Genomic DNA, 24,025 nt, shown 5'->3' with positions numbered 1-24,025 from the left:
AAGATTGTAGCGAAGTAGGTTGGAGAGTACGGTTGACTTTTACGAACGAGCGAGTTATTAGTTATTAGTTATTAGATATTAGCATAGAAACACACACACACACACACACACACACACACACACGTCGGATGAATCCAACCGGGATTTCCGTTGCCGCGATGGGTTTCCTCTATCAGCTGGCAGAAGAGGAGGCTGCCCAACTGAGGAGGCGGATCAGTGACCGGAGAGCTAGGAGGAGGCTGAGGATGCTAAGGAGACGAGCCATCCTCAGTTGTCTGTCTGAGTCGCACGTATGTGTTTTATTGATATGGCTTGTTTTTAACCTTTCAATTTATCGATTAATATTGATATATGCACTTGACTGTAATGGGTAAATTTGTAATTTTACCACAGGGTTGAAAATTGAAGCCCCTTACAGCTACACACAACATATTGAACAGGCTGATATGTATAAAAAATGCTATATGGATATAGGCCTAGAAAAGATTCCTCTGGTGAATGTATCCTTACTTTTTTACTGATCAAACAAGTAAAATGTTAAATGGATTTTTAATTCTGCTATACTTTAACAATTCATAGTAGACAATACATATTCAATTCATAATTGTAATTTATTGTACATTAAAATAAAAAAATTAAAATATATATTTATTATTATTTTGGTTTCAGGAGCAAAGCAGCTCACAGCTGTACACACAGCTGAACACCACCGTGCCTGTCCTGGCTGTGTTTTTCTCTGGTGGGGACCTGAAGCCAGCCTTCAGGCTCTCCAGGGAGAGCTTCGACCGGCTGCTTGCCTTGCTGCCCCGGCAAAAAGGGCATGGATGGAGCCATGAGGTGGAGGTGCTGGTAACTGTGTACTGGCTGGCCTGTGGAGCATCTTACAGGGTGACGGCAGACATATTTGGGATGCCCCTGTCCACCGTCTGTAGGACGGTCCACGGAGTGGTGGAGGAGATGATGGCCATCCTCCACAGGGTCATTCATTTCCCCAAGGCTGAGGAGATGGAGGAGGTGGGGGCTGGCTTTGCTCGCCTTGCAGGTCACGAGGCCTTCAGATGTGCTGCCGGGGCCATTGATGGGTGCCACATTAGAGTCTTGCCACCTGCAGAGCAGAAGAAGAGCTACTATAATAGAAAGCTCTTCACCTCCATCATTCTGCAGGGTATATGCAATGAAAACGGGCAATTCATTGACATTTACGTCGGGAACCCGGGGTCGGTGCATGATGCACTTGTGCTCCGGCGTTCTCCATTTTATAGAGAGGCCCTGTACCCACCCACTGGGTACTTCCTACTGGGTGATGGAGGGTACCCATGCCTGCAGCGTCCCGTGGCCATCATGACGCCATACCGCCACCCTGTAGCCAGTAAGAACCCTCTCTTATGTCACACATGGGCAGAAACAAATTGTTAGTTTGGTGACACTGATACATCCATGCAAATTCTGATTACCAGGCAACGTTGAAGCCCGGTACAACAGGCACCACGCCAGAGGGCGGAACATTGTGGAGAGGTCCTTTGGAATCCTGAAAACGCGCTGGCGGGCCATCTTCCTGCGCTCTCTGGAGATCCGGTCTCTGTTTGCCCCCAAGGTGGTTGGTGCCTGCTGCATCCTTCATAACATTTGCATGGCAGCAGGGGATATCATGGAGGAGGAGGAGGAGGAGGAGGAGGAGGAGGAGGAGGATGATGGCCCAGGTGACCCGGTGGAGGCCGAAGAGAGGGATCTGTCGGGAACTACATCAAGAGAGAGGCTTGCTGCCCAGGTGTCTGCTCCTGCAGGACTGGACATTTGCCTGGGAGAACACGATTACATATAGACATATGTACATACATATGTACATACATATGTGTATAGACACACACACACACACACACACACACACACACACACACACACACACGACCCCCTCCCCCAAAAAAAAAAAAAAAAAAAACATTTTTTGTATATATTTCTAGCTTTGTAGTTAAATGTAAATGTACATTTGTAATTATATATATAGTTATATTCTCTATTAGCTCAATCGGTTCAGTATTGTTAACTCCAGTTCTGTGTAAATACGTTTTTGGTTGCAATGTTCTTGATGCTGAATGACTTTCTGCAGAAAGGTTTTGTATGTAGCCTGTAAATCCAGACCCACATCTAGAATGCTGTAGGGTCTGGCAACGAGTAATGAAAATGGCCCAACTCAAGGGGCGGCACCAAGCATGCATTTGAAAATATCACTGCATGCAGTTTGATAACACTACGACCAATCAGAAGAATACAAGCGGTGACGTATCCAGACCAGCGGAGCTAACCAATAGATAACTCTTACCGTATCCAATCGGTAAAACAGCAACGCTTTTGGCCCGCCTATATCAGATACACCGATGTGATTGGTTAATGTTGTGGGCAAGGGGAATCAGGGAGTGAGTATATTGCTTGTTCCCAGAATGGGAAATTCAAATAGTGCTCTCTCTGGATTTCCAGGGTAATGTTTATGCTTAATAAAGCAGCGATTTTCTTCTTGAAACTCTTGCCTCCTGAAGTCCTTGTGTAACACTCTGAATTTGCTAGTATTTGAAAAGTAAAATATAAAAATACACTGTTGCTATCAAGAATGAGCGGATTTGGATTAATTGTATTATTAATATATATTTAATTTATTACATTTTTTCTATTAATTTTTCAAATAAAGCCAGGTAACGCTCTGCCCTTACGGCAGCCACCCTTTCCCTCTCCTCCTCTCTCGCCACTGCCTCTCTCTCTCTCTCATCTTCTCTCTCTCCCTGCTCCCTCAGGAGATCCAGGAGGCTCCTTTTTTTGCTGCTAGCGCTGCTACTGCTGCTGCTGCTTTTCTCCGAGGCTTCCCCAGCAGAGGAGGTTGAGGCCGGCGTGCTAACTACGCCACCGGCAGTGGCAGTGAGGTTTGCTGCGACTACCAGGGGCGGACTGATGGAGTGCTGCCCCTGGAGTGCAGCATCCATGGCATCGTACCACTGCCAGGTGGCAGCAGTAGCTGTACCGGCCTCTACCCCTCTGCCGGTGGGTGGGTCCCTAAGCTCCTGAAAACAGGGTATTAATTACTGCACTGTCAAACTAATTATTCTCATGTATTCACACTTAACTACACTTACTCTATTTATAGGGCCACTGAAATGGTATTGTGTGTAGGTTAATTGTCATATATAATACAAAGCAGATAAACAGGCAACGTATACTTACTTTGTATTTTGCCTTTAAATTGTTCCACTTTTTTTTGGCCTGTTTAGTGGAAATTCCAGGGCCAACCGTGGAAATAAAGTCCCTGGGTAAAGCAAAGCCACATTGAAGACTCCCGACTTGAACCGTCCCCAAGACATACAAGCACTTTAAATCAATGGAATACTCACTCCCATCCCGTGATGGAGGAGTTACGGAGGCCAGTGAAGCGCACTTCATTGGCCGCCCGCCACTCAATGAGGGCCCTTGTCTCATCATTGGTCCCTTATTAATCGAATGCACAATAAAGACAAGTTTAACAATTTAAAAATGGAAAATGTCTTGTCGAGTTACAGCTATCTTCCTGACAAGCTAGGCTCCAAAAACGAAAACGTCCGAGAAAATGTCAAGTAGGTCTTGACAGATTGGAGAATGATAAATAATAATAAAAACTAATAAACATAAAATAAAATAAAAACGTTAAAAACACATACCGATTTTGGTGAAACAAAAGTAGTATTTAGCCGTTGTAAAATAGTAATTATGCTTACAGTTATGGGTCGTCTCTGGGGTCTTCTGCTCCGCCATTTAAACGAGATGCGAAATGCATTCTGGGATATTTAACGGTCCGAAGTCCACACGAGTCACCTCCAATGCATCCTCGGTAGAACGGCCTCATCGAGAACGCATCGAGAACACTTCCGGGTTTTACGACAGTACTCGCGTACTCGCGTACTTGGAATTGGAACAGTGCTTGGGCTACCACTGATGACGTTTATCGAGAACGCAAGTACACGAGAACGCACGAGAACGCGAATTGAGAAACGGCCTGTGGTTCACTGAACGGTTGAACGGTGATTGGCTGTTTTACGTTACTTCACCCAGGGAGTGAACTGATTGGCTGTTACGTGACGTCACCCAGGGAGTGAACGCTGATTGGCTGTTTTACGTTACTTCACCCACGTTACCCACAGGGAGTGAACGCTGATTGGCTGTTTCAACGCGAATGCCGCGAAGAAGTTGAAATATTTCAACTTCAGCGAATTTGTCGCGCTGCGAATCCACGTGAACGCGCTCGCCGTTCATGTGGAAAAGCTCCACGTTCACTTTGCATTGAAACGTGTCGGGGCGAAGTGCGGTGTGAACATACAGTCATTCACTCTCTCCTCTCATTCGCCAGTGCACTGCATGCGAGTACCGATTGGCCGAGCCTATGGCGAAGTTCATGGGTGCGATTGGGTGAGGCTATTTTGAGGGAAAGGTTATCGTAGGGGCTACATATCAAGAAATATATGCACACTCTAGGTGTACACCTACATATGATCCTTTTCAAAAACTCTTCCAGTCTCTCTTCTTCCCTCCTTTCATGTCTTCTGTCTCTCTGCCTCTCTGTGTGGACCTTGTTAGATTTCAAATTGTTAGTTTGGTGTTACTTAGCCTATATTTTATTTATATTACAAGTGCCTTTCGAGCTAAGCACGGAAAGAACAAGTAGGCTTCTATAGGCTAGATAATCCATAGCCTATGTTACAGTTTCAAATATGTTAATAAGGACATGTTATTTTAATTCTGATTTAACATTAATTCCATGTTGTTACTTTTCAATATCAGTCATTAGGCTAAATAAAGTCACGTTTGGCAATTAGCGGAGTCCAAGTAACCTATTCTCGCAATATAGACCCCAAAGGTCTAAAGGCCCTCCTCAAAACAAAATTACAAGGTGTCTTAATGTAGTGTAGGCTATCAACCAATGACCAAATTACTAAACTAATTAAAGGCCATGACACACTGTTACCTTCTGTTAAATTCCTTATTTCTGGGTCAGACTGGGAATAAATTCTGAGGTCTTGGTTAAATACATATCTATGGCAGCAGGTATCAGTATACAGCTGTGTTCCCATGTCAATGCATGATTAAATGCATGAGTAAAACATATCTAAACACATTTTGAATGTCCTACGTCAACAACAGCCAATGGCTTTTATATAAGCCTTCCTTCTATTTGTTGATAGGCCTACTAAGTAAACGAAATTTGGGTTATGGTTATCAAAAATGTTGCTCTTCGCACACCCGCTGACATTTTGCAAATTCTCTCTCCAGCCAAAGTCCCATTAAGGCAACCCTGCCTTAATGACACATCCAATACTAACTCGAGCGACTTTGAGTAACATCTCGTTTGCTAAATGACAGAATGATAAAAGACGAGCATGCTCGTCATCGAACAGTGGACTATGCGTGTCGACGTAGTAACAGTTGACAGTTGACGTAGTAACAGTTGACACACAGAGGCCCTGACAGCACGGCTGCCAACCAGAGAGCCAAGCCCTGCAGGCGAACATCCATCTCTGATGTGTGATATTCCCCACCAGCTGTCAGCTCCGTCCTTTGTCCCCCCCAGCCCAGTGGATGCCCTACGCGCTTTGCACACACACACACACACACACACACACACTGTAATGTAATGTGGTCGCTGACCAACCCGGTATCACGCAATTTCGTGCTCATGCGCGCACGTTATCTATTGAATCGTGTCCCAGAGCACGATTGTCTTGACTTGTTTCGTGCTACACGGAACGAAATGTAAACCCATGCATTTTGATGGGGTTGTCCTTGATCATTTCTCATAGAGCTGATGCACGCTAGGGGGCGACGTTGAGCCATAAATCCCTCACAGTGGGATCCCATGGATGTAATTGGTAAGTACGGGTACTGCTGAGGTAAACTAGACCACCCCATGAATGTATTTACCAAAAAAGGCGTAGGCCTACACCTGAAGTAAACTAGCTCAATAACGTCGGGTTTATGCAAACGTATACACCAAAGACCACATTATCCCTATTTTTCAATTATTTTCAACATTAGAAATAATCATCCATTGTTTTGAATGGCGAGGGTCAAACGCTGCGCGCTTGTAACGGCTTAAAACGTGAGTGTCTAAAGAGAACAATGAAATTATGCTTTATATGCTTTATATGCTCAAAATCAAACGTTACCTTCAGTGGCTGGTAAATGGCATTCAAAGTCCACTTCGCCAAGAACTGTATAACTGGTGTAACCTGGATGTCCTAACTAATCTCCTGGCAGTCCGCTGGATGTTGGATGGCCTAGGCTGATCCTCAAAAGATAAGGTGATCAGATTTCTGAGACAAAATCTGGGGACATTTTGGGTTCAGCGGTGTAAAAACCTCCAAACATGTAGTGTTTTTGTCATAGAAAAACTAAAACGGGGACACTGCCCTTACCATTCACAAAGCAGTTTCTCTCACTCTAAATCCAAAATTGCAAAGGAATTGATTAATAATTATGGTTAATATTAATATATTATGATATTATGTCATGGCATGGAGACATCCGACTAAACTCTTGTAGTGTGGGGCAGCCTTAAGTGCGTTGTCCATTTAGGGAACCTGACAAACTGTAGCCCACTGTTCTTATGGTTTCCTCGACGATCGTGTGAGGCATTGGAGCAGTTTTTAACGCAGCAGTTATTTCCAGGCATTGTTAAAACAGTACAGAATTGCAAAACCTCCTCTGCTAGCAGCTACCGTGTCAACAATAACGCAAAGCTCAGCTGCACTCGGAGGGGCGTACCTTCCAACATGGCGGAAAGGGGGGGGGGCTCTGTGCCGTGACGACAACTCCTCATTCTCAATATATGATGCATTGCTGCAGCAACATTTAAGATGATCGCGATGAGTTCTGCACATTCTGCCTCCGTTGCTGTCTGCAGTCAGACCAAATACACCTGAGTGACAGGGGCCGTCGTGGATATATATATATATATATGTGTGTGTGTGTGTTATCGGTTATTGGTATCGGTTACATTTTTTTTATCATGCATCCCTACTACATACATACATACATACATACATACATACATACATACATACATACATACATACATACAACAACAAAAAAACAACAACAACATAATAATATCAAAATAGCCTACTAGGACGAATGGAAATACGTTAACTAAGAGATCATTAAAAATTGAGTTTAAAATAAGTTTTGCCTTTCCTGTAATATTTTTGTTTCAATATCAGCTGACCACATCACATCAGTGCGAGAAAGTCTTGTCTTCACTTTCCATCATAAAAACAAAATACAGAAGCAGGATTGATGCTGAGCCACACCTGAGACTGAAGCTGACCTCCATGTATCCAGACATCGCAGGACTGTGTTTGCAGAGGCAGGCGCGCCCGTCTCATGAGGCTTATGGAAGTTCAGTTATCAGCGGGCTGGCCAACTTTCAATATTATTTGTATTTAGCCTTACATTTTCAAACAGGTTGTTGGTACACAGTTATTCTTATTCTTGTTATTCTCAATGTTCTCACTTGTTGTGTGCGTGTGTGTCTCTGTGTCTGTTCTAGTGCTACCACTTTGTACAACTGACCACAGTTGACAATAAATAATAATATATTTTTTAAGACTAAATGTGCTTCCGGCGTGAACTGTGTGTAGCAGAATAGGGCCGCAGGCCTACACTACTGTAGTTTGTTATATTTTATAACATTGTTCCTAATGATGGTACTTGGGGAGACAAATATTTTCTGAGGTGGTACACGGTATAAAAAGTTTGAGAACCACTGCCCTAGTGGGTCTGTGTTTTCCTTGGCTCACGCATCATTCTCACCTTTTTCACCCCAAACCAGTTTGCATGCCTGTTTAAAGGTCTATATCTATAGCTACATCTGTTTGCATGTACCAAAGTCAGTTACTTACACGGGCAGGGAGACCACTCTCAAATACCCCTGGTCCACATCAGGGGAATGTTGTTTAGCTACTACCCCACTCAACCATGCCGACAACAGGCACACAAGAGAAAGACAACAGGAAAACAAGCCATATCACACTATGTATATGTAGTTCTTTATCTCTCTATAGATCTATATATACTGTATGTATATTTCTATAGATATTTTTCTATAGATATTTAGATATTTTCTATAGTTATTTTGCTTTGATTAGTCTTAATTGGGTTTGTTCTTGCTTCATACACACCATTTCACACACTTCTTAGCAGAACAAGACAACGACGGAGTTAAACTTTGAATTATAAATTTATTACGTAAGATAACAAACATATATCTCTGTGGTGGATATATCTCAGATCTGGCTACAGCCCCCCCTTCAACCTCAACACTCTCCCAAGCCTTTCTTGCTTTGTATGGAAAATGAGAAAGTTTACCTTGCATTCTATTAAAAGCATCTTTTACTAATTTCCATGTATGAGGAAGGGTTTCAGATTACGGATTTAAGAGATTAAAGAGGCCACATGGAGCCTTTACGACAGCCTCATGGTCCAGTGGAAGCTTCTTAAGTTAGTTTGACCATTGAGCTGAGTCGAGGAAGGCGGGAGAAGGACCGGGGAGAGAGGGCTGAAGCGCTGCAGAGACATGTCCACTGTTCTAAACTTCACAGTGCAAAAAAGGAGACCATAAACGATGAGAAAATTAACACCGGCCGATGATAAGATCAGAATCCAGTGGGTTGTTAAAAAGATTACGCCACTCCCTCTACACCATGTAGTTTGTGCTTTGTTGATTAAAAAAGAAACTCAAAAGTAACCCTCTGGTAAACTCATTAAGAGTGAGTGACGTTTCCTTAACGGCCTCTGAGGTGAAGGAACACAAACAATCAGGAGTCCTCTTGGCTGTGTCCTCCATGCCTTTCTGCTATCATCAGGTGTATTGTGTTCTTCTATGCCTGTGTTTTCAAACTGTATAACAACCCTCAACACAGTTAAACCACACCTTCGCCAGACCCTGCAATAATAATGACTTAAATAGAGATTTTGATACAAATCTCCAAGTGGGATTCTCAGAAAACATAAAAATGACCATTCACACCAGAAAAGGTGCTGTACATGTAATGGATCTAAAAATGTCTGTAGTTCTCAAGATTTCCAGGAGATGGCACCATATTATTGAGTCTAATAGCTCAGGAACATTATAACGAAGGTAGTCGTAAAGCAAAGAAGAAATATACAGTTGTCATTTTTTGGCACATTTTTTCTTTTGTTTATGTTGCTTCCTCTTCAGATAACCCTGTGAAGCACAGGCTAAAACTATCTAAAACTCACAAACCGAAGGTCTGAAAAACGAAAAAGGAGTAGCCAGGTAGCTGTGGTGGAGTGAAAGCTCAGATGCATTCTGGGTATGGAGAAGTGTAAAAGCGTCACATTGTGATGGAGAGTAGCCTACTATATACAAATTCACAAGATACTCTCTCCATACATATGATTCTCTCCCTCTCGCTCATTCATTCTTTTAATTATTCTACTCCACATTTTAAAGGTGAAATTGCTTTGCGGGAAGTACAAAAAGCTGGGCAATTATTACTACTACTAATTACTTGCTGCTCATGAATGTTGTTTGAGTTGTTATGTGTTATGTTTTACACAGCCTCTACCGGGAGTCTCTCTGGGGATACAGTAAGGCTATTGTGGATTAATTTCAAAGATTTAAACCCTATCAATAAACTATAGTCTCTGTCTCTCTCGCTCTTTCTCTTTCACACAGACACAGACACACACACACACACACACACACACACACACACACACACACACACACACACACACACACACACACACACACACACACACACACACACACACACATGTGCATCTACATGTACGCACGCATACATGCACATGCTCACATGGACACACACAAACACACACACACACACACACACACACACACACTCACACACAAATGTATAGCGTATGAATGGTGAAGAGCACGCATACTATTCGATTCTGGGATTCCAGATGCAGGTGAGCGCTTTGACGATGAGTGGCTTATATGCTAGCACCTTGTTTTGTGCAAATCATCCCCTAGTTCATAGTTCAGAGTTCAAAAGTTCAAGAGTTCATAGAAAGAATAAAATCTGCACACCTTTGTTCAGAAGGTGATCAACTATGCATATATGCCAAACATTCATATATAGATCTATATATTTTTTGTTTTTCGAAAAATGTATATGAAATCTATCATATATACATTGCTTCTGATTAATATAAAAAGCAAATATTTGTATTTTGTCCATATTTACAAGTATAAGTATGTTGCAATAGACAGTACATTAGTATTTTCTTTTCCTGTCTGGTTCACTCTAAAATTCAAAGAAGTGATAAAAGTCATGTTCCACAAGCTACAAAATCTACCCACAGTGTAGGAGGGCATAAATCAAACAATCAAAGAGGAAAAATGACAATCCAAACAAATCAATAAAAACAAACACAGAAACCAATCAATTCCAACTCAGTCTTAAGATCATAGCACTGGAATACAAAAGAAAATAAAGTAACTCATCAGCGAGGTCACAGTGAGGCAGTGAGTGCTATTCCTACAACATTACACAACATTACAAAGAACCAAATCTGTCTCTACCCCCCTCCCCTCTCCGGCCAAAGTGGTAGAAATTAAAATGAACCAAAAGCGTTTTTGGGAAAGATCCAACGTCCTTGCCATGCCTCTTGGCTTACCGGTCGGACAGCGCTGATCTAGAGCGGTTGTTAGTGGTAGTGGTGGATCTCCCAACTCCTCTTTTTGAGAAGTGGTTCTGGATCAGACAAATCATTGTTGCATGAATAAAACTCACTGGTTCTCACTGGCAGCAGGGGCTACTCGTTTTGATTACAATTGCAGATTTTGTGTGTGTATTGTTCAGACCTTGTTCAGGCAGAAGACTCCCCGTCCCGAGAGCCCAATGCATGCCAGTTAAATGACCTGCAATGCTGTTCTGCCAAGGCACAGACTGTAAGCTGATTTAAACCACTGCGGGATCTGTTGTTCTCTCATTTTTGATGATAAAGCTGATGCAGGGTGGGGGGGGGGGGAGAAATTAATTAGGCAAAATAGAACATATCTTTATAAAAAAACGCACCAGGCTAATTTCTTGCCAAGGCTGGACTGTTTTGCCGTCAAAATGTATCACTGCCTCTACACCTGTACTTGTGATAAGATATTAACTAGTTTTGTCCCTCCATAATTGCCGTATACAGCACTGTAAGATGGAGGTCGCCATTTTGTTCCTGGTTTGACAAAGCACTACAAAGGAGTACACACGGGGCTGGTTGGCTGGACTCAAACCTGTCAGACTAGGGGGATTTAAACCTATACTTCACGAATACGATTGTAAACAGAGGCTAATAAAGTCAGCAAGTGTCCACCACATGACCAAGCCCTCTCTCTTCCTAACATGATCTCCACGCTCCATCCCTGAGTGGTGCCTGATGGGCCCGTGGTGGCTAGACTAATCCTTCACCTCCCTGGCTATGCACTTCGGAAAAAAACCTTCATGGATTAAAAAATATAGGAAGGAAAGAAAAAGCACACCACTTAAGAGCTGTAACCCAGGCAACGGGGAGGGGAACCAGCCATGGGCGTGGCCTCACATTTTGGGATGCCCTTGCGTACGAAGGAAGACCATAAGAAAATAAAAATAACACAAATAACGCTCTCTTTCCGAGTCATGATGCAACTTGCCATGCTACTGTGACCATGAGTAAAGATCAGATTTGATCATGTATATTTATATATATATATGATCGTGTATGACCATTGTCATGTATATTCCTTTTTTTGTTTACTTTGACAAAAAATCATTTGAATATATCTATATACTATTTTATTTCAAATATATATATATATTTATATATATATGTATATAATTAGTAGAAATTAGTAAAGTATTGGCGAAATAAATCTTCTCTTGGCCCTCTATACTAGAAACAAAACACAGGTGCAGTTTTATTTATCATATTTCCTCTTTGTAACATTGTGTTTTTTCTTTTCAAAGCTATTTGGATATACATATATATGTATATCACATTATTTATATGTAGATCTATAATATTCCCTTTGGAAAAAACAAAAACAAAACAAGTGTTTGATTAAGTAAAAAGCCACTAGTGTTGGTTAAACATTCTCCGAATATAGTTAATAGATAGCACAGTCTGGATCCTGAAACCCAAGTTGGATCTCCTGTGGTCTCCTATAGAAGAAGCTCCAAAGTCGTCGGTTTGAAAACTACCGCAGGTAGAGACGACACGCTTTGTCTGAGCAAAGGCCAGTGTCTTCAGCTGTCATTCATATCAGTAGAAATATCTTTTGAAAGGCAACTGAACTCTCTGTTCAGACACTAGATTGCTCCCCTTCTTTTACTCGAAGCGTGGTGGTGGTCCGGTGTGGTGGGCCTCTAGGGGCCCCCTAGACTTGCAGGGGGAGGGGGAGGGGGGGACACTGGGGCAGAGGTAGAGAGGAGAGGAGTTGGGGTTTCTTGGAGAACACGTGGGTGTGAATAACGAAAGGTTTTGACTAAAGAAATGTTTGTAGTTGGAGCTCATGCAGACCTCCCATGTCAGGTATGAAGGACTTGAAGTCTATAGCTGCTTGTGTCGGGATGGGGGGGGGGGGGGGGGGGGAAGGGGGGGGCGTGGATGAGGAGGAAGGTACGATTCGGTGCAGGGTCTCAATGAAAAAGTAACTTAATGAGAAGATGTCAAAACGGAACAAAGAGTAAAAGAAGAGTGCTCTTTCCTTCATCCTGGTGCATCTTTCTGTGCCTCTCTTTATTTTTTGTATAATTATTCCCCCCCAAACCTCACCACACACACACACGTTTCTTGGCCTCAGGGCAGGGGTCAGCTCTCCAGCAGCTGCTTCAGCGCGCGCTCAATGTTCATGCGGTGGCCGACGCGGGTCACCCCCAGCTCCGCAAAGTCATCTTTGGTGAGTGCCGGTAGGTGGGAGCCTTCGATCTCGTGCTCCTGGAAACCCGCCCTGTGCTCTCCCAGGTTGATGCTCTCCAGCCAGTCCCCCACGTCGTACTTGTTCCACAGGTGCAGGGGCTTCTGGTGGAAGGGCCTTAGGGCCAGCAGCGGAGAGCCCAGCCCGGGGGAGTGGCTGGGCGATGGGGACGGCGAGCGGGAGCGGGCGCTGGAGCTCCTCATGACGAAGCGCACCTCCTTGGGCTCGTGGGGCAGGCTGAGGCTGGAGGTCTTCAGGATGGTGTGGGGGGGCGTGGTCGGCGAGGTGGGCAGGCCGAAGCCGGGGAGGCGCCCGAGGGGGTCGCCCCTGTCGGGCGAGCCCGGGCTCAGGGTGCGGCGGGTGACGGGGTAGCGGCCGCCGGGCCGGATGGAGTAGGCGGTGGCGTAGCTTCTCTGGGAAATGGTATGGAGCTCTCCTAGACTGCTGAAGAGTCTGGGTAAGAGAGATCGCAGAGAGATAAAGACATTTTTGAGAAGACGAGCAGAACCATTGTTTGCCAATCCTACAGCGATGGGTTGAAGTCGCAGTGTGTAACATTTCTAATGGCTCCTAACTTGAAATTACCTCATCATATCGACGGTGATTTCAATAATGTAATAATCAATAAAATCACATCCCATAGCCAATATATTCTACAAAAATAAATGCAGGCCAGCCTGTACCTCTCTCTTTGTTTACAATAATCGTATCAAAGACACTCCCAAAACCGCTCACACCCACGCTTCAAAGCCAGCCGAGATACGCTAGTTTGCTTCACACAGTTCCCTAGCCAGGGAACTAACTGTCCCGTCTACTAACTGGGAGGGGCTCACTCTTACACATTGCGACTTCAATGTAGCATACAGTACAAAGAGAGCTTTGCATTTACAAGTAATAAAGAGTGTATAGGGCAGAGGTTAGTGACTAAGATTTACAGTGACTGAGATTTACAGCAGGCCTTGTGATCACATACAAACCTATGGTCTGGGTCATCACGATCTAAAGATATCTACTATCCTATAAAAGTACTTGGCTCAAAAGTACTTGGATCTCTGGCTCATCTGCAGCCTGGCTCAGCTGTATCTATACAGGGTTAGTATGGTTTCGTCTCTAGTGAGTATATTGTCTGTATGCTAGCATTGTCTGTCTTATCTGTCCACGGCTAGTGTACACAATATCAACACCTGTCACAGTGTCTTGTGTTGGTGCTGTCACATTTTAAATATCAACGTGCATGATGAAGAGTAGTGGGAGATAACGTGTAATAACTACTCCTGAGTTTTATGAAAATGTCTTTCTTTCTGGTATGGCTTAATATTGAGCTAAATAAGTTACTATTACCCTGAAAATACTTTTGTAGTTTATGAAGAAACAAAGCAATGAAAGCGCTCTATCTCGCCTTCCTCTATTGGGTATCTTCCCCAAGGTTCAGTTTTCATGATGCCTCGGAAATGGTTTTGGTATCATTTCAACTATAGGAAGAAATGGTTGAGTTAGGGTTCAGGTCTGGCAAGTATCTGGGGAAAGCAATGCATCATGAGAAATGGACACGAGAACAATCTGTATTGATTGTACCTCAAAATGCCACACCTACACCCACATATTGTGTTTAAAATCATATGAGACAAGTGAACAGATGACTGGGAGAAAATAAACCAGGAAATGTATGTCCCTACTAAAAGCTCAGCTCCCATTAACATCAATGACAAATGGAAGGAAGTGTCGAGACATCACTGTACTTATTCTGACATACACTGTAGAGAAAAGTAACGCCACTAAAACCATACTGCCTCTGAGCTGCTGTGTTAATGTGTATTATAAACTTAAAATTTGTATTGTTGTTAACACTTTAGAATAAGCACATTAATTAACAGTTATTTAACATGAGTTAATGCAGTTATAAGCATAACATATAGCATTATCATAGGGCAGATTTTAAATAAAGTATAAATTAATATTATAGTTAACATGAACACATTACTGTGAGACCATTATTACTAAACACATTAGTTAACTGTTAAACCAGTAATTTATTAGTGAGTTACTGCATTAACAAATGATAATGCATGGTTAATTCATGTACCCAAAATTTGTTAACAGTGTTAACAGATTGATTATCATCTTAACATTTATTCTATATTTCTTAAAAGGCAAGATCGTACCTTGGGTAGGATTCCAAAAGTGGCCATCTACTAATCTACAGATCATACAGGTTTACGGCGAGGGCTATGGAATATGACTGAAAGTCTTCTTCTCTCATGCATTGGAAAATGTGTGGGCATCGATATAGTCCGGAGATAAGGTGAGAGAGGTGATCTACCACCAATACCACTACTACTACTACTACTACTACTACTGCTACCACTACTACTACTACTACTACTACTACTACCACTACTGCTAGTGCTGTACGCTGGTGGATATTACATGAGATCCATGCGCACTTACACAGTTGTCCCAGCCTCCTGGGCGCACAGTCAGTTCTAGACCAATCAGATCAGAGCAGCAGGGCGGGGCATGCAAGGTGAGCCAATAGAGAGAGAGAGAGAGAGAGAGAGAGAGAGAGAGAGAGAGGGAGAGAGAGGGAGAGAGAGACAGAGAGAGAGAGAGAGAGAGAGAGAGAGAGAGAGAGAGAGTAATGGGAGAGAATGTTAGCGTCACTGCATGGTGGCAGCCAGCCGACCAGACCTCTTCAGTCTCCACTCTGCTGCCATCTGTGTGTATTTTCTACTCTACTGTTGGAATGCACGTGCATGGTACATCTGAGTGTTACTATGGTAAATACCTTCTCTTTATGTGTGTGTATGCGTGTGTGTTTTAGATGTGTTGAACTACAGTGGCAGCAGAGTTAAACGGACGATAAACCAGTCTGATCGACAGGCCCCGTGGGATAGAAATGAACACACTATTCACGTATCAAACACTGCACAAAATGACAAAATAACAAAAGGACAAAATAAACAACCAAAGAATCGAAGCAGGGCTAAATTCAATGTATTTTGGGTTATTTTTCTACTTTACATGTTAGCCTGTGAAAAATATATATACATACACATATCTAACATATAAGTATGACCAGTGTCGATGTCTCTATCTGTCAAATTTGTTTCAATGCATGTTGTAAATCAACTTTTCCAAAACACATAAATTACAGTGCCAGGTTCAATAGCGTTTCCTTGCTAAAAATAATACGTAAATAAATGTATACATGAATATAATTAAGCAAATAACCCCACAAACAAACACAAACAAACAAACAAACAAGCAAGCAAAAGCAAAAGCAAAACATCAACCAATACAAAATAACATCAATACATGAACAGTGAACCAAGAAGGATAGCACAAATCAAAATGGCCAATGCAGGATAAGCTGACGCTAGGGATAAACAGCATGAGAGAAGCATAGGTCATATAAAGGACTGAACATAGAGTCTTTAGAGCATTTGTGGTATTACAGGAAGTGGAAGTACAGAAGCAGAAGGAAGAAAGGGAGGAAGGAAGTAAGGAAGATGATGGTGTGCATGGCTGTACTTCTCACGTCATGGATGAACCGCAAGGATTAACACCGACCATAGGTGTAGCTCTATGATGCAGATGCAGAAGCACATTATCTTCAATATGAAGATAAAAAGAGTCAAAATACCTTTGCTTCAATTGACTCAAGATTACACACTTCAAATGTGGGGGGCTCATTTTAAACAGGGGCAGCTAAAGACAGGAACAGATCTGTTACTCATACACATATTTGCTGTTTCTTGGTTGTTCTATTTTTGCCCTGTCTCTCAGTGGGATTTTCCACCGTTTTGAAACACAGTAGAGCCAATGAGTGAAGATCAACGGAGGCTTCTCTCCTGAGTTACACTGAGCGGATTTTACTATTCCCACAGGAACCCATCTTCTTTACTCTTTTACATTCAAAACAAGTTATCTTGCAAGGTGGCCTGGTTTTGTTAACACACAAAAGGATAATATGTTTAAATGCTTAAACCACATTTACAGTTATATAATGTAATACAAACAGTTTCAATTATGTTAAAATATTATGTAGTTTTAACCAAATGTAGTTAAAGCAGCCCTAGTTAATGAACAGTAATCACATGTTCATGTGGGTTTAAAACCGCATGGAGTGAATATTGACAAAACACAGAAACTGTGTGTTTGTTCATGCGTGTCATTAAATGTATGGTAGTTTCGATTCAAAAGCAATAATTTGAAGGTTATCTGTTAGAAAGGGCATAGCCATCTGTAAGCTATAAGTGAGTGAAATGCTCTGTGAGAATATCTGTTCTGCTATAGTTTTTACATTATCCAATGCTCCTAAGGTACATCATGATGTCTGAAAGAAGCTATCGCTGATGATAGATAATGTAGACATAAGTGAATCGGAGAGGGTGATAAGGTGACAGCTATGTAGTAATCAGTGACGACTGGAAGGAGCAGCTGGTATAAGAATGCACTGTTTATTAAAGGGCCGAGGTTTCTTTGGTTAAGCACAGGGGAGGGTCTGTTTCTGAGGTGAGGTGAAGGGGTGTGAGGGTTAGCTAGGGTAAGCTAGCAGGGGTCAAAGGTCAAAATTTGACAGAGAGGTGCTTAAAGTGGAACCGTCGCACTTTTATTTTCTAATATAAGAGGATACTGCTTCATGTGGGTGTTATGAGGAAATCCCTCATAACAATTTTTTTTTTTTCGTCATTTGTCTGGAATTTTGAATTGGTCCACTGATGTCATTGGTCCAACTTTTCCAAGATTATTTAGCAGAAACTGAGTTGATGTTGACACCCATATGAAGCAGTACAGTAAAAATAGATAAGCATAACGGTTCACACTTTAATGAATGAGAAGAGGCATAGAGATAATGCATATCCATTTGGCTAGTGTTACCTTGTTTGCAAAAAAATGACTTATGACTGACTACAGAAGTGCACGTACGCATGCATGCATGCATGCATACAAAGATACTTAAGATGAATCAGATTTTTTGACAGGAAATAAATGGCATGAAATTCCCAAAGGGGTAATGGTTCTAAGTGGAATGGTCTTTTTCTTTCCAAAATGAGTATTGCCATGTGTTTAGCTGAATGTCAAATTGACCTAAATGAGCTAAGGTACTACTCTTAAAGGTATTTTGTCCAAAGCAACATTGAATTATGCAGACAAGGTAACAGTTAGTAACTAGATAAAATGCATCAAAGTGAAACCTACTTTTCAATAGGATAAGTCAGTTGGGTTGTTAAGGAAAAAGGCTAATTCAAAGATTGTACATTTACCCTAGCAGATATAAGCTTAAGGTTTACCCTCCTCGGTGTCCCTCTCACATCTGTGGGAATATAAAGGACTGCATTGTAAAACACAAACCCACATGTGATACCACACTAAATAATAGCATATAGCATAGATCTTTTATAGATTGTTTACATATTATACAGCCTATTGAGTTGATAGATAACTACGTACTAAGTAACTAAGTATTATAAGGAGGACAAACTACTAGCATAGCCTGGGATGTTAATGCTATCTGATGGCTAAAGCTAACAGATTTATATGGCTATCTTGTTGCTATAGCTAGCTGGTAGCTAATGAAATCTATATGCTACAACCAGCTTTTGCGACTGCTATTTAGTGTTTGCAGCTAGCTGTTGGCTGAGTGCTAAATACCATTACAGTGGAGTGATATAATAAATAATAATAATAATAATAATAAATAATAAATAATAAACCTTATTTCTGTTCCTTGCAATAGTTTGAACTCGGTTTCATGCACTGAACATACCGGGCTCCTGTCACCGGAGACTTCCTGCCAGGATCCAGAGACGCCCCCAGTGGTTCCTCTCCTAGTGACCTTGTGTCTTTGTTGAGTTGCTGGAGCCTTGAACTCAGCTCTCCCATGACGGTTGGTTTTCCTACTTCATCTGGTCCCAACCCCAGCCCAAGCCCACCTAGATTTCCCAAACTCCCAACACCTATCCCGATCCCAGGCCCACGGGGCTCCACCGGGTCCCCCCACAGCTTGGACCGGCGCTGGAAGAGGTATCGCGGCCTTGTTGGAGCCAGCCCAGACACCGATGCGGAACAACCTGCGGTCAAAGACGCCCCCCCGGCTGCCGCGGCCGCCAACGCTGCCACCTGCTGCTGGGACAGCAGCTCGCTGTCAGAGCTCTGCTTCAGCAGGGGGTCCCTGAAGGTCACAGGGCCTTTCCCGCCTCCTATCTGGGATTTGAGTCGCGGCTTGGGAGGCACTGGTGGCTTGTCGGGCATGAAGGTCTGCCCGTCGTAGGAGGAGGTGTGTGTGGTCTGGGTGTCGGCGGGCTCGCCACTTTCTGAAGAGAGCGTGGACATGCTTGATACGGTGGAGACGGTGCTGGTGGTCTCGAGGTGGTGGTCTCGCTCCCGCTCGCTGGAGCTGCGGGTGTCGGGCTCCTCCACGCCGGAGTCGGCTGCGGAGCCGGATTCCCCCACAGGCGGGGGCCCCAGAGGTTCAGAGGGCTTCCCTGAGACAGATGCTGTGCTGGGCGACGGTAGGGGGAGGGGGGTCTGAGTCTGAGTGGGGGTCAGCGTGGGGGTGGTCGGGGTGGATGGAGTTTGGGGTGTAAGTGTTGTTGAAGGGGTGGTGGGGGAGGAGGCAGGAGTCGTCTGGGACGAAGGGGTCCCCTGAGCCTTCACCTGCAGCCCGTTTGAAAACTCATCCGGTGGCGGCACCACACCGATCTTACGCAGCTCCTCTCGGGTTTCTTCGTCGCTCGAAGACAACATGGCGGCTGGCAGGGTCACCGTGTATGGATCCACGTCCTCCTCAGAGCTGCCCTGAGCGAGGGCCATCTGTTGGACCGGGCTAGCAGAATGGAGGACCTGGGGCTTGGCCTGGATTTGGGGTTGTATTTGTGAGGCTGTGGGACTGGGCGATTTCTCCCGGGGGCTTGGAGGTTTGCTTTGTTCAGTGGCTGTTGGGGCCTGCGTGGCCTCAGGTTCTGAACCCGCCGCCAAAGATTGACCGTTACTCGTGGCGTGCACCATGATGAGACCGGCGGTCTTCTGCTGGGACGTATCCAGAATACTGATCAACATGCTCTTCTTATCCTCCTTTATCTCCTCCACTCGTCCCTCCAGGTCTTGTCTGAGCGACACAGGAGAGGAGGACGAGGACCACAAGGGTTTGGTGGACTGAGGGGCTAACATAGCCCCTAACGAGGATCCATACCCACCTACCTTGGAGGTTTGGGAGGAGAACGGGGGCGATGCCTGGTCCCCCGCTGCCAGTTGAGACTCTTTGGTCTGGATGTCCATGAATATTCCGCTCGGGCCCGCTCGCTCTTGTTTAGTCCTGGGCTCGGGGCTGCTGGACTGGGACTGGCTTTGAGAGGTCAGTGCTCTCTCCCTTGCGGCCAGCGCAAGAGCCAGCGGGGAGTTGGGGTCCAGCGGCTTGCCTGTGAGCGGATGGATGAAGGTGGTCCCGCTAGGTGAGGGGCTCAGGGCCAGGGCCGGCGGAGGCAACTGGCCCAGCTCTCGGCTGAGCATGCGTTCATCGATTGAGCGGGACGGCGTCAAGGAGTGGGCCTCCGGGCTGCTGGCGGACATCCCCTCCAGCGTCCCCACAGACAGGAAGACGGTGGACTTCTTCCGCTCTTCCAGGCGCCGTTCCCGGTCCTTGACGGCACCAGCGATTGCGGCTGCAAAGGGGCCTTTTCCTTGCAGCAGAGCCTCTCCCTGGAGGCGTATTCGGTCTCGCTCCGCCATCAGCTGCTGCTGGTAGTAGTCTGCGCGGCTGGTGTGCGTGTGCCCGTGGGTGTTTGGGAGTCGTCCTGAGGGTGAGGTGTCTCGCGAATGGGCAGCAGCCAATGCCAAACTCGCTCTTTCTTGGGCATCCTCCACCTGCAAGACGAAATCATTCCAACAACTAAACGTGAGAAACTGTTTTTAGAGTTGAGTCTTTAGAACAGGACAGCTATGCAGCCTCCAGTTTCATTCATGATTTGTGTTATTTTGTAAAAAAGTATTGAGCACAGAACTAGATCACATACCTGCAGTTGTTTGACCAGGGGGCTTTTCTTTCTCTGGGGCTTAGTGGGCGTGTACATTCCAATACTAAACTGCCCCACGTTAGCATAGGGGTTGTCAATCACCCGGCCCTTCCTTTTGATCCGCTCAGGTGGCGTCGTAGCAGCGGGGCGGGGGATGTCTGTGGGTTCCACTGGGAGGTGGGAGGAGTCCTGCAGGATGATCATAGAGCGGGCCTTCTTCTGCCTCTCCAGGTGTGAGGCCTGCCGATGGGCCGCCTCGTAGGGCAGGTCCAGGGAGGAGGGCTTAAAGCTGGAGCGCCCTCCAGGGTCGTGGCCCTGACTCTGTGTCCGGGAGGGAGGAGGAGGGGGGCAGAAGCCAGGGGGAGGGCAAGTGTCCTGGTAGTAGAGGGAGGGGGGAGGAGGGGGAGCACCCTGTGGCGGGGGAGGGATGGCGTGGGGTGGGAAGTGCTCCCGGAGGCTGTCGGTCATGGAGGAGCTCCGGGGGAAGCGGTGTTCGGCTACCAATGCCGACAGGCGGTCCTCCTCGGTTGCACCTGAGGACAGGGAGTCACCGCAACTAGACTTAGTAAAGTAGCGCTTGGACTTCCTGAGGACAGGGAGTCACCACACCAAGACTTGGCGTAGTAGCTATGAGACTCTTCTCAATTTGCAGCATATTGGATATCAGTGCCATTCAACCATGCCATGTAAGAAGGTGAAGTTGAAAATAAAAAACAAATTTCATTCTGAATCTGATGCACCAAATATTTTGTTTTCCACAATATGTCATGACATGTCAGATCATTCTGTCAACATAATAGTGAGCCAATGTCAAAGTACGTTGGATGTATTGCCTTACCAAATGACTTGGTCCTTGACATACCCTTTGGTACCGGCATGTGACCTCTCTCGATCCCAGGGTGGAGCCCTCCATGGAGAAGCATCCCCTGCCTCTCAAACAGCGACTGAAACACAACAGAACATATGCAATGATTCATCTTGTGATTCACATTGGTAACTGCTACGGCATGATTAATGATTTTGGCGTGAACACACACACACACACACACACACACACACCGGACACACTCACACACACAGACACACACACAGGGTATGGTGGTTAAAAAATGTTGATGGTTCTGGTTTAAGTTGACCTAATGTTTTCCTTTCATTTTCTTCGTGTACTTATAACATGAACACAGAGTGTGAATTTCAGTGGATATTTGTAGCGCTACCCAAAAAAGAAATAGGATCATGATGTTTTTAAAGGCGCAAGGCAAACGGAGCGCCAATGTAGCGGGCTGTATTTTTCTGCTAGCTTGGTACTCAAGTCTATTTTGGATGTCAAAATTCAAAAACATTATTTGGGGTCGGCTCCGACACGACCGTGTGCTTTGGACTTACGTAATATGACTGGTGCTAATACTGGATATTAAAAATACTACTGTTAAAATTCAAAGGAGGCTAAACAAATGCTCCTGAAAAAAATAAACACGATCCCCAAAAATATAGAGACAATCTTTGGTTTACTACACTTATTTTAATTTTAATGCTGTACTAAAATAATATATAATATATTTTATTATATTGTAAATTGCAAACATTGTCTGTGTGTCAGCATTGTCAGTTGGGAAGAAGCCAATAAGTTAACACTGACAAATAAATCCTAATAAATGAAATAACAAGGACGGTACTCGGACTGTCTATGCCGAATCCTTACACTGATCTCTGCTGGTGTGATCCTCCTACTGGTGGGCCTCTGCTTCACCGTGGCAGCCCGGTAATCTCCTTCGGGGGGCTGGGGCCGCATCATGGGCTCCTGCGTGGCCAGCATCTCATCCAGTCTCTCTGTTGGGTTGGAGATGACAGACTTACATAACTACTGTGTTGAGTTGCAGTCCAAGGTGGGGGAACGCCCACATGACACAACACAACCCTCGGTTGCACTTTATGAGAGCGTTCAGGTGCACACGGTTTATAACCCTTTAGTGAATGAGTAAGTAACATTATGTTGTGACGTTATGTTATGATGTTTGTTTGTGTTTGCACAGCCTAGCAGTTCATCCAGTGGACTGTACCAATTGGTAGGCTTTTCTGTCCATCAACTGGGTGGACACTCCCACTTGTGATGCTTGTCACTAGAGGGGCGATTTTCACATGTCTTGTAATGGCTAATCAACATCACACCTGGTAGTGAAATAGTGGCCCTTCAAAATATCACTTATAAATCATCTACAAAAGAATATTATTGTTTCATTAATGATCGCTTCCTCATTAACTAAAGGCTGATAAATGTTATGTTTTGTTAAAGATGAGTTCATCATTAACTAAAGACTTGTAAATGACTTATGATTGAACGCTATCATAACGTTTTACCCAAGCTTCTTGTGATGCAATGGTGGCTGAATTTAAATAAGGCATTAACAAAGTTTTATACCATACATAGACACTAGTGGCAACCGTGTCAGGGTATGATCATTGAAATAAAACAAATGAAGACTTTATAGAGAGGGAGACAACATGGAGTTTGTGTGTGTGTGTGTGTGTGTGTGTGTGTGTGTGTGTGTGTGTGTGTGTGTGTGCCATAACTGTCCTCTGAGGAGTGAGTGAGTGGCGGGAGGGGAAATGAAAAACAGGAAATCAAACAAAAACGTGGGAACGTGAAAGTGTGACTGGTTCGCAATCACGGACACTGTGGAAATCAAAAGCTGACAGGTGAATCATGATCTTTGACGCTCAGGTACATGACGATTGTCTCAGACTCACCTCCTCTCCTGCGTCGGGCAGAGGCTTGGAGGGGAAAGCGACAGGGTCAGCAGGAGAAGGGAAATGTTAGGGTCAAGCAGACAGGGCAGAGAGACTCAGAGTGGGCATTGTAGAGCAACCGAGTGTTGCTCTACAATCCAAGAAACAAGCATTCAAGGAACATAAGAGTAGAGAGGAAAAGTGAAGATGTGTATGTATGGGTGACTTTGTGCGGGTGTGTGTATTTGTGTGTGTGTGTGTGTGTGTGTGTGTGTGTGAATGGTGAACCCCTGTATGTTTTCACATGTGTGTTTGCATCACTATTTGCTTGTGT

General features: G+C 44.3%; 1 protein-coding gene across 9 annotated transcripts in view; it reads right to left on the bottom strand.

Annotated features, from left to right (window-relative positions):
* Window positions 1-10,215: 10,215 nt before the first annotated feature.
* shank3a (SH3 and multiple ankyrin repeat domains 3a) overlaps window positions 10,216-24,025 on the bottom strand; it is a 146,968-nt gene continuing 133,158 nt past the window's right edge. Inside the window, exons 18-24 of one of the 9 annotated variants that reach the window (XM_084477570.1) lie at window positions 22,667-22,794; window positions 21,803-21,908; window positions 20,965-21,497; window positions 18,720-20,815; window positions 18,244-18,266; window positions 15,398-15,432; window positions 10,216-13,402 (exon numbers count right to left, since the gene is read on the bottom strand). In XM_084477570.1, the coding sequence (XP_084333696.1) occupies window positions 12,923-13,402; window positions 15,398-15,432; window positions 18,244-18,266; window positions 18,720-20,815; window positions 20,965-21,497; window positions 21,803-21,908; window positions 22,667-22,794 (3,401 nt within the window). In that variant the 3' untranslated portion in view covers window positions 10,216-12,922. Of the gene's footprint in view, window positions 13,403-14,290; window positions 14,422-15,397; window positions 15,433-18,216; window positions 18,267-18,719; window positions 20,816-20,964; window positions 21,498-21,802; window positions 21,909-22,666; window positions 22,795-24,025 lie in introns of those variants that run through there. The other 8 variants (XR_014637866.1, XR_014637867.1, XM_084477571.1 and 5 more) reach the window with 8 other exon arrangements.

Source organism: Micromesistius poutassou (genome assembly GCF_964030765.1).
Source record: "Micromesistius poutassou genome assembly, chromosome: 13".
NCBI classification, from domain to species: Eukaryota; Metazoa; Chordata; class Actinopteri; order Gadiformes; family Gadidae; genus Micromesistius; species Micromesistius poutassou.
Note: the sequence above shows the minus strand (reverse complement) of the source record. Positions and strands in the feature narration are given on the sequence as shown.